General features: G+C 36.4%; 1 protein-coding gene across 1 annotated transcript in view; it reads right to left on the bottom strand.

The window, feature by feature from the left end:
- Positions 1-7,507, bottom strand: part of LOC106869554 (protein DBF4 homolog A) — a 12,245-nt gene extending 4,738 nt beyond the window's left edge. Inside the window, exons 1-3 of the mRNA XM_014915346.2 lie at positions 7,241-7,507; positions 4,145-4,278; positions 1,165-1,304 (exon numbers count right to left, since the gene is read on the bottom strand). Of these exons, the coding sequence (XP_014770832.1) occupies positions 1,165-1,304; positions 4,145-4,214 (210 nt within the window). The 5' untranslated portion in view covers positions 4,215-4,278; positions 7,241-7,507. The remainder of the gene's footprint in view (positions 1-1,164; positions 1,305-4,144; positions 4,279-7,240) is intronic.
- Positions 7,508-9,991: the final 2,484 nt, after the last annotated feature.

Genomic DNA, 9,991 nt, shown 5'->3' with positions numbered 1-9,991 from the left:
AAAACAAATGAATATGTTAACATTATTTACATTTGACGGATATTTGTCCTCATCTTATTTGTTGTCAACACGTTTCGGCTAATATACCCTCCAGCCTTCATCAGGTGCCTTGGGGAAATTTCGAAACCTGGGTTCTCATTCCTAAGGTATTTTTCGATGTTATTATTATTATTCAGGTGGCTGCCTGGAATCGAACTCGGAATCTTGGGGTTAGTAGGCTACGCTCTTAACCACTACACCATATACCAGTGGGCAATTTTAAAAAAATAAATCTTTTTTTTAAAACTAGCTTGTCTTTCAAACGCATATGACGTAGTGGTTAAGAGCACAGGCTACTAACCCCAAGATTCCAAGTTCGATACCAGGCAGTGACTTAAATAATAATAACATCAAAAAATACCATAGGAATGAGAACCCAGGTTTGAAATTTCCCCAAGACACCAGATGAAGGCTGGATGGTATATCAGCCAAAATGTTATGTTAACAACAAACAAGATGGGGACAAATATCCATCAAATGTAAATAATTCCTCATCTCTTAAATGTAGAACTGAAATGAATATGTTCTTTATATAAGAATACCTAAAAGTAACTGTGAAGTATCCCTTAAAATTGATAATTCTTACATGCATACACTGTTTGAAACAATTCAACACATGTAGCACATATAGAATATTGTATATAAGCACACAAATTGGAGGTAAAACTATTTTTACCATACTGGCAAATAGGTAGAGAGGAATACTTTAGTCTGGCTGCTGCAGACAACCTCTCTAATACCAGTGTAATGATAAAATGTATCCAATCTATGTCGAAAAAAAAACCAAGGTATTCTTCTTTCAGATGACATGGGACTACAAGAGAGCCATCCAAGAATGGTTTGGGGAGAGAACTTAAATAGGATGATAATGAAGGCCTTTTAATTTGTACTGTAGACAAATGAACTGGTAAGTCTACAACACATGTAGACATTCCACAGATACACACAAAGCAAATTTCAATATACATTCAAGAAAAGACTGAATGAATTCTAACAGGCATACACTAATATAACTGCAACCCACACATACTGAATTCCAACATGTACACACACACACTGAGTATATTTCAGTTCACATAAAGATGTAGATTGAGTGAAATTCAATGTCAAGTTAGATATACTTACTGCTCCAAATTTGCTTAAACTTTCTTCAACATTCCTCTGTTTTAATCCTCTTAAGTCAAGATAAATCCTTTTACCATCAAGTGGAAGTTTGTTTTTGAAGTCAAGCTTTCTTCTGCTATTTAGACAACTTTCACCTGAAGCTGAAATCGAAATAAAGTTAGAAACGTCTAAATGGACACAAATGGCAGAATTCCATATGATGTACCCAGTGCAAACTGTGGACATATAAGAGGTGCAGTGGGATCACAGGAAGGTTAACAGCAAAAGTAGACTTTTTCGTGTGGCAGATGCACAGAAACAATATACAATAAGAATACACAGGAAACAGATTTTCTCTAATGTTCAAGAGGACCCTTAGAGGTGGTTAATAGTTTGTTACTTAGGACATCTAGGTAACAGAATTAGCAGAAGAGAAAAGTGTTCTTAAAGTATAGTTGCTAAAATAAGATATACCAAATCCCCACAAAAGGGTTTGGTTGGCCCAGGGCTCTAACTTACTTAATTCTTCTTAAAATTGAACCTTGAATTATCTATAGATGGCAACGCTGAGCAGTTTGTTAGGATTGCCCAAAGTGCTGTGCAGTGGGACTGAACCTGAAACCACATGGTTAGGAAGCATGCAGCCATGCCCAGGCCTGTTATTTTAAATGGAAACATCATCATCATCATTTGATATCTGTTTTCCATGCTGGCATGGGTTGGACAGTTTGATAGGAGCTGGCGAGCTGGAGAGCTGTACCAGGCTTCAATTGTCTGTTTTGGCAAGGTTTCTACAGCTGGATGCCCTTCCTAATGCCAACCACTTTACAGAGTATTCTGGGTGTATTTTATGTGGCACCAGCATGGAAACCTTATTATTAAATGAATTCAAGTGAAAGAAAAGAGTGTACTGCAGAGAACAATTATAAAGAAAATATCCTGACAAAATGTCCAGCATTGACATCTACAGATAATTCAAGGTTCAATTTTGAGAATTAAATAAATTAGAGGTCACATAATGTCGAATAAGAGTTCTATCAATCTATTGAACAACTTGTAACTGAATGAGAATCTTTGCTCTGAATCATCTGATCGCAGCCTTCAGTGTGAACTGATTGTTAACCTCAATGTCCCACTACATAATCTCTCCATTCATAAACAATGGAGATAAAAAGCAACCATAAACACACAATTCAATGTCACAATAAAAAACTATTTGTGTTTCATTTTAAATTAACACTTTTGTTTTGAGCAATATAGAAACATTATTTAAATAATAAGTTCAAGGTACAAAAGATATGAGTTTCTTTTTTTAATTCAATAAATTTAAAAACAAAAAAACAAGGCGTGGCTGTGTGGTAAGAAGCTTGCCTCCCAACCTCTTGGTTCTGGGTTCAGTCCCACTGTGTGGCATCATGGGAAATGCATGAACTTTACAAATTCCCATCCCCACTCTCTCCTGCATGTTTATGTAAGAAACAATAGAGAAAATACTGCAATCCTCTTCCTTGCCTATGCAGATTTGGAGGTGACCTTAAAACCCCAACAAAGGTAGCTATTGTCTAAGCTTAACAACAGCCATCATCATCGTCTTCGTTTAACGTCCGCTTTCCATGCTGGCACGGGTTGGACAGTTTGACTGAGGACTGGCAAGCCAGTAGGCTGCATCAGGCTCCAATCTGATCTGGCAAGGTTTCTACAGCTGGATGCCCTTCCTAATGCCAACCACTCCGAGAGTGTACTGGATGCTTTTTATGTGTCGCTGGCATGGGAGCCAGTAGGCAGGCACTGGCATCGAATACATTTGGATGGTACTTTTTACGTGCCACAGTCAGTAGGCACTTACATCAACCACGTCCAGATGGTGCTTTTTACGTGTCTCTGGCATCGACCACGTTTGGATGGTGCTTTTCATCAGAGTAGTTTCTTTTTATTAACATTTAAAGAATGAAAAGTTAAGCTGCCTTTCGTATGATTTGAACCCCAAAGAAAATATCTAAGCCAGGACAGTGTCTTGTTCAATAAATTCTAGTTCAGTAATGCTGCTGTTACTGAAGATGTTGCTCTGAAACAGGAAGATGGTTCACAACCACTTAACATATGCAAATTTAAATAAAAGGAGGAGAATCACTGTATGGTGTACTGTATAGCAACCGTACAGGGTTTGCTGTACAAGGTGCAACATGGCTATCAGAAATGACATGTTGTAGGGGTGTAACATGGCTACCAGACAAGGTCAATTGTAGAGAATGCAGCATGGCTCTAAGACAGAGTACATTGTTGTTTACCCCAGGTCAATCCTAATCAAATGTATTTTAACTATGACTAATCAGTTTACTTAGGAGTATCTAGGACTACATTATTCAATATTTTCTTTCTTTTCCAAAACCAGATTACGACTATGAAAATGTGACTGCTATTTCTAGCAGGTTAAGTAATCTTGTAAAGGCCCTCTCACTAACTTCTGATAGAGTGCAGTATGAGGATATGTTATACAAGGTACAACATGGCTATCAGACAGGCTATGTTGTATGGAGTGGCTCATGTGTCAGGCAGAGCAAGCTGTATGTAAAATTTTAAATCCAGTTGCCTCTCAGTCTTACCAATTTACTACAGCCAAAAAAAGCAGTGTACAAACTTTGAAAATTACTTTCTTAGAAATATGACTGTGGCTGAAAAAGGAATCTCGATTACTGGCACTCTGTTGGTTACAATGGCAAGTGTCCCAGTTGATCTGATCAACACAACAGCCTGCTTGTGAAAATAACATGCATACCCTTAACATAGTTCTAGGAGAGATCAGTGTGGCACAGAATGCGACAAGGCTAGTCCTTTGAATTGCCAGCTGAGTGAACTGGAGCAATGTGAAATAAAGTGTCTTGCTCAAGGACACAATGTGCCACCAGGAATCAAACTCACGACCTTATGAACATGAGCCAAATACCCTAACCATTAAGCTACATGCTTCCACTAGATATCTTGATAGAATATAACAGCTCACCTAATGGTTTGGTTCCACTTGGGACACATGAATGAGAGCGATTGTCCTTCACAATTTTGTTCCTTTTCATTATTGTTTGCTGTGTCTTGTTTTTCGGAAGTGGTCCACACCAACTTGGTGATTTCAACAGTGAGCTACAATGAATTTAAAAAAAAAGGTTAAGATATTATAAATATTCTCAAATAGTGAAAAAAACTTGAAAATGTTTTAAATAATATAATAATAATAATAATAATAATAATAATGAAATTATTGTGTATAGTGCTCAAGTGCACTACAACTTATCAAAGGCGCATGTATAGTACATAGAATTATGTACAAAAGTCAGGAAAGTGAACCAGTGTAAGATTCATGATATACACATGTGCGGCGTGCTGGCAGAAACGTTAGCACGCCGAGTGAAATGCTTAGCAGTATTTCGCCTGCTGTTACGTTCTGAGTTCAAATTCCGCCGAGGTCGACTTTGCCTTTCATCCGTTCAGGGTCGATGTAATCGATTTAATCCCTTTGTCTGTCCTTGTTTGTCCCCTCTATGTTTAGCCCCTTGTGGGCAATAAAGACATAAGATATACACATGTGCATGCATAAGGACTGGGTAACGAAAGTTACAGACATAATATTTCTTCTTGTGAGCCGGCATGGCTATACACACATATACTTGGTCGCTCATTCTACTAGAAATTACAGCCAAATCTCTTTTAATTCGTTCCCTAGTGTTTTGAAATTGTAAGGACACTGAATAATGTCCTGGTTATACAAGATAGATGGTCACGGTTGGAATGCCTCTTTAATTATAGGTCTACTTGATCGGGGCTGGTCTAAGGTTAAATGAACAATAACCAATTATAGTACTATTATTTGTATTTACATGTCTATGAGGGTTACTTAACTTACTAGACATAGTGACCAAATAACACTATCATCTTAAAAATGGACCATCAGTTTTGTATACATAAATATGGTTAGTCTACATTACTCTGTAAGGGGCCTAGGATCAGTTTCCTGTGTCCTCTTGCGTATATATTCTTCCCTGGACAGGATGCTGGTCTGTTTGCAGGATTACTTATTGTTGCCAGTTGAGTGGACTGTGAAATGAAATGTTTTGTTCAAGAACACAACACATCGCCCAATCCAGGAATTGAAACCACCATCTTACAATCATGAGTACAACACCCTAACCACTAAGCCATGTGCCTCCACATACATAAATACTGTATATCATTATGGTTTTCATGCCATTCCTAATAAGTGTTTTTATGAAGATTGCAAGAAAACGAAAGAGGAGGGAAAAGGTCTTTTTTTAATGAGTTAATCAAAGCCTCTCTAAAAGGTAGGAGGAAGTTATCCTCACATCAGACGTGACCCAAAGAAATGAAACAGAGAGGACCCTGATAAAGGTATTCAAAGGCCATATGGTAGTGGTACTAAACAAGATAATGGATTAAATCTAACACAACAATTGGTTTCCATAATTTCCAGCTACTGAATAAGACCCTAGTAGAAGATACTTGCCCAAAGTGTTAGACAGTTGCAATTGAACCTTAAACCATAGAGTTGAAAATCCAAGTTTTTAATAACACAGCAACCTGCTGGGACGGTCACGCTATTACATATTAATATCAGGAACATAAAGTTTAGTCCCAGCTCAGTCCTGATTGAGAAAATCTATAATCAAAAACATTCCAACCACGACCAAGTCTGTTAACTTTCAGGCATCATGTATTTAATATTGCATTATCCAATGAAGTATACAATATCTATTTTTAAGAGTGTGGTTTAATAAAAATATGATTGCTTAGTACCAGGTTAAGCCAGATCCAGCAAACCTATAATAGATGTTTCTGGTAACCATTATATTTTCTATTCACACATATTGTAGCTAAGACTACATATATCTAATGCATTCATTTTTATGATAGTGTTATTTGGTCACTATGTCTAGTAAGTTAAGTAACCACTTAGTAACCCTCATAAGCTCGTAAATACAAATAATAGTACTATAATTGGTTATTATTCGTTTAACCCTAGATCAACCTTGGTCAAGCAGACCTATAATTAAAAAAGCATTCCAACCGTGACCATCTATCTTGTATAACCAGGACATTATTCAGTATCCTTACATTTTCAAAACACTCGGGAACGATTTAAAAGAGATTTGGCTGTAATTTCTAGTAGAATGAGCGACCAAGTAGAGGCTCCCAAGAAGAAATATTATATGTCGGTAACTTTCGTATAACCCCACATAGCTTATTTTAAAATGTCGTGACTTGAAATATAATACAGGCGCAGGCATTGTTGGTGGTTGTTTGCAATTGCATGGTCCCAGCTTTGACTATAGGCAAGGGTCTCCTACTACAATCTCAGGTTGTCCAATGTCTTTTTAGTACTCGAGCGAGTGTACTACAGCTTATTTATGTAAAAAGACAGCTCAGCTATTCGACAGAGAACGATAAATACCAGACTGAAAGAAGTACTGGGGCCGATATGACATACTAAAATCACCTCAAGTTGCGGTGATTCCAGTATGACTGGGTCGAATAATTGAAATCAGAAAACCAGTTATCTATAAATATATATATATACATATATATATGGATTGTGGCTATACACACATGTAAACGGTAGAAAAATACTCAATACATATATTAGAGTGTAATTACTTTTATCTAATGATGGATCCACTCCCTCGATATTGAGTGTTTCACATGCGTGCATTTCGTTCAGGCGCCTGTTGGATGGTTTATTGTATTCGTTTAAGGTTTTTGTAAGAGACCACAAGTTTGTTTGGAAGAGTAAATTAGTTAAGGGTCATTTAACGTTTCTTGGTGGATGGTTATTTTTACTGGGTAGGATCCGTACAAATGTTTTGAATAAACATCTATAATTTACAAGCATAGAATTATAACAGCTATGTCAGTGAAATTATATATTTTCTATTATAAATATTAACTGGCAAAAATCCAAAATCTAAAACAGACAATAACATTAAACAGACGACCGCAAACGCCTGAGATTTTCAAAGTGTTAACTGGAATTAATCGTTAAATGAACAGAATAACTTTATAGAAAATGAAGGAGAAATCAAAAATCACGAACCAAAGTACCGAATTCCAGAAGTACCATAGGAGATCGGGTGAAGAAAGCTTGCTTCCATAAGAGGAAATGCCGCAGATCAGATTCAAATTCTGGGCATTTCAAACAATCCATCCATTTTTACCGCCAAAGTGCTCCGGACTGAATTGAAAGCTACTTCCTGATTGGATGAAATTGCTAACTGTTGATGTTGATGTGACAGAAATTTTACTTAACGACGCCAATCGCAAGAAAACTTTGTTTAATTAAATAAATAAAATTTGTTTTATTTATTTATTTATAAATTAATTTAACTCATTAAGTTCAACTGTACGAACATTTATATAATTTATTTTAAAATAACAACAATTAGCCATTGAATGTCCCCGAAAATAGTCACACAGGATTTTTAATAAGTTCCATAGATACAAAGGTGCTGAGAGTATAATCCTCTCCCTTAAAAACTTAGTACATGACCAAGGTTTATTTTATTCCCCCTTACTGGATTTGAACTCTGGACGTAAATAGACGTTATTAAATCCAGCAAAGTTATTTTTTCCATCGCTCTACTGATTTTGCCAATAGAATACCAAACCGCGACCGTTTGTAGTATTACCACTCAAGTTATCTGTAGAGGTATACGTGTAGAATAGCGTCCACCTAAGTGAAACAAAAAGTGATAAGGTTGCAGATAAATCTTCCAGTTAAAGTGAAAGCAACTTTTTATCCAGTATGACGAATACAAACGTCTGGAATTCAAATCCTTCGACAATAGTGAAAACTTTTGGTGTTTAAAAAGTTAAATGGTGAGGCGGGGAGGAAAAATTAGTAACCGGGGCAAAATGAGTAACTTCTGTTTTCTCGTTATTTTCTCCCTACCTGTTCGAAATTATTACATTACATCATTATTTTGTACTGTTCCATCATCTTCAGGAGTAAAAACTGGTCAGTGTAGTTGTTGAAGTTGAGAAAGCGCGAAACGTAGTCAAGTAGCAGGTCTATTTTTTTTTCAAGAAATTTTCCCTCAATTTTGACTTGATTGTAATTGAGGTTGCTAATATAACATCAAGATAATTTTTGTTGTTTATCAACCAATATTCTTTTCTCTGTTGAATTTCAAATCAATTTTTTTCCCACACTAATCTCTAATTTGATAATTTTCATGTTTCAAAAAATGATGTCTAAAATGGGGTAAAATAAGTTTAGATAAAAACTTAGATTTGTTTCGACCAAAGATTGGTCCAGACCATGTCTAACTTAATAGCACCACTGCCAAATTTCAATAATTTCTTCTCTTTAACTGCATGGCAAGTAAATATATCACAAAGAGGACACTCCAGCAGATCGTGATGAAGCTATAAATAACATTTCATGTTGAGTTTTTTTTTCTGTTCAGTAGAGTTTTCTTAATTTCATATCACAGGCCATTTTTCCCTGATCCTCTTTCATTTGACCAAAACATTTAAAATTATTATTGGCATTTCTGATCTTTCTTATGTCAAGGGATAGATGTTGATGTGTATGAGTCTGTTTTCTGGAAAATTGAGGTGGCAAATCTATCTTATCTTGCCTTACTCATTTTGCCCCAACCAAATTTGTCTTTTATATGCTCAAAGAGAACGGCAATAATTTTCTGAAATAGCGATCAGATTATATTATAATGCTTTTAATGCATTTAGGGAAGGTCATTTCCTTAGCTGATATAGTTTTAGTAAGGAAATGAATATTTGTAAGAAATATATTTTGTCTCAGAGTCAAAAATGCTGTAAAAACACTTAATTTGCCCCCTCCCCCAACGTTATGCTAGGCAAAAGAAAACATATCATTTTTTATCTAACCGTTCAACAGTTGATTTTGATTTACCTGCTGCTAATAACCAAAAACAGACTGCACCTGTCAAGATGAAATAGATCCTTCAGTAGAGACCTACTACAATAATTACATTGATGTGGTCAAAAATGAACAGGATTGTCTTTGAAACAGTCAAAACAAAAAAATCGACAACAACGAAAGGGATTTGCTTATTCCTTGATGCTCCAGGTGTAACAGGCAAGAATTTCCTGTTAAACTTATTGCTGTCTTATGTTTGCAAAAACAGTGAAACTGCCCTTGCTACAGCTTTCTCTGGTATCACGGTGACACTGCTGAAGTTCAGCTGCATTTCTCATTCCCACTTTCAGTTCCCCATTCCTGTAACATTGGCTTCAATGTGACATGTCTCAATGATGCATCTGGATGCCTTTTATATGATGTGCAACTGTTGGTGTGGGGGGAAGCCCCAATGTACCACCAACATACTTCTTGAAACTTTAAAATGCACACTACAGGAAGTCGTGAATGACAAGCAACTCCTTGGAGGAAAATTATTAGTCCTTAGTGGAGATTTCTGACAAATTCTTCCAGTAGTTTGCAAAGCCACTTAACATTCACTAATTAATGCATGCATAGAAAAATCTTTGCTTTGGAGTTTTGGTACTTAATTTATCGACCCTGAAAGGACGAAAGGCAAAGTCGATCTTGGTGGAATTTGAACTCAAAACATAAAGACAGATGAACTACCACTAAGCATTTCGCTTGGTGTGCTGTTTCTGCCAGCTCACCACCTTACATCACTTACTATCACCATCATCCCTGCCTTAGCCACCACCACCACCATTGAGATAGATAGATAGATAGATAGATAGATGGATAGACAGATAGATAGACAGACAAATAGATAGGTAGAGAGAGGGAGGGGGAGGGATTTCGTTTCGGATTTGGAATGTCTTTTACCAT

Source organism: Octopus bimaculoides, chromosome 9 (genome assembly GCF_001194135.2).
Source record: "Octopus bimaculoides isolate UCB-OBI-ISO-001 chromosome 9, ASM119413v2, whole genome shotgun sequence".
Lineage (NCBI taxonomy): Eukaryota > Metazoa > Mollusca > Cephalopoda > Octopoda > Octopodidae > Octopus > Octopus bimaculoides.
This window is presented reverse-complemented; position numbering and strand designations above follow the sequence as displayed.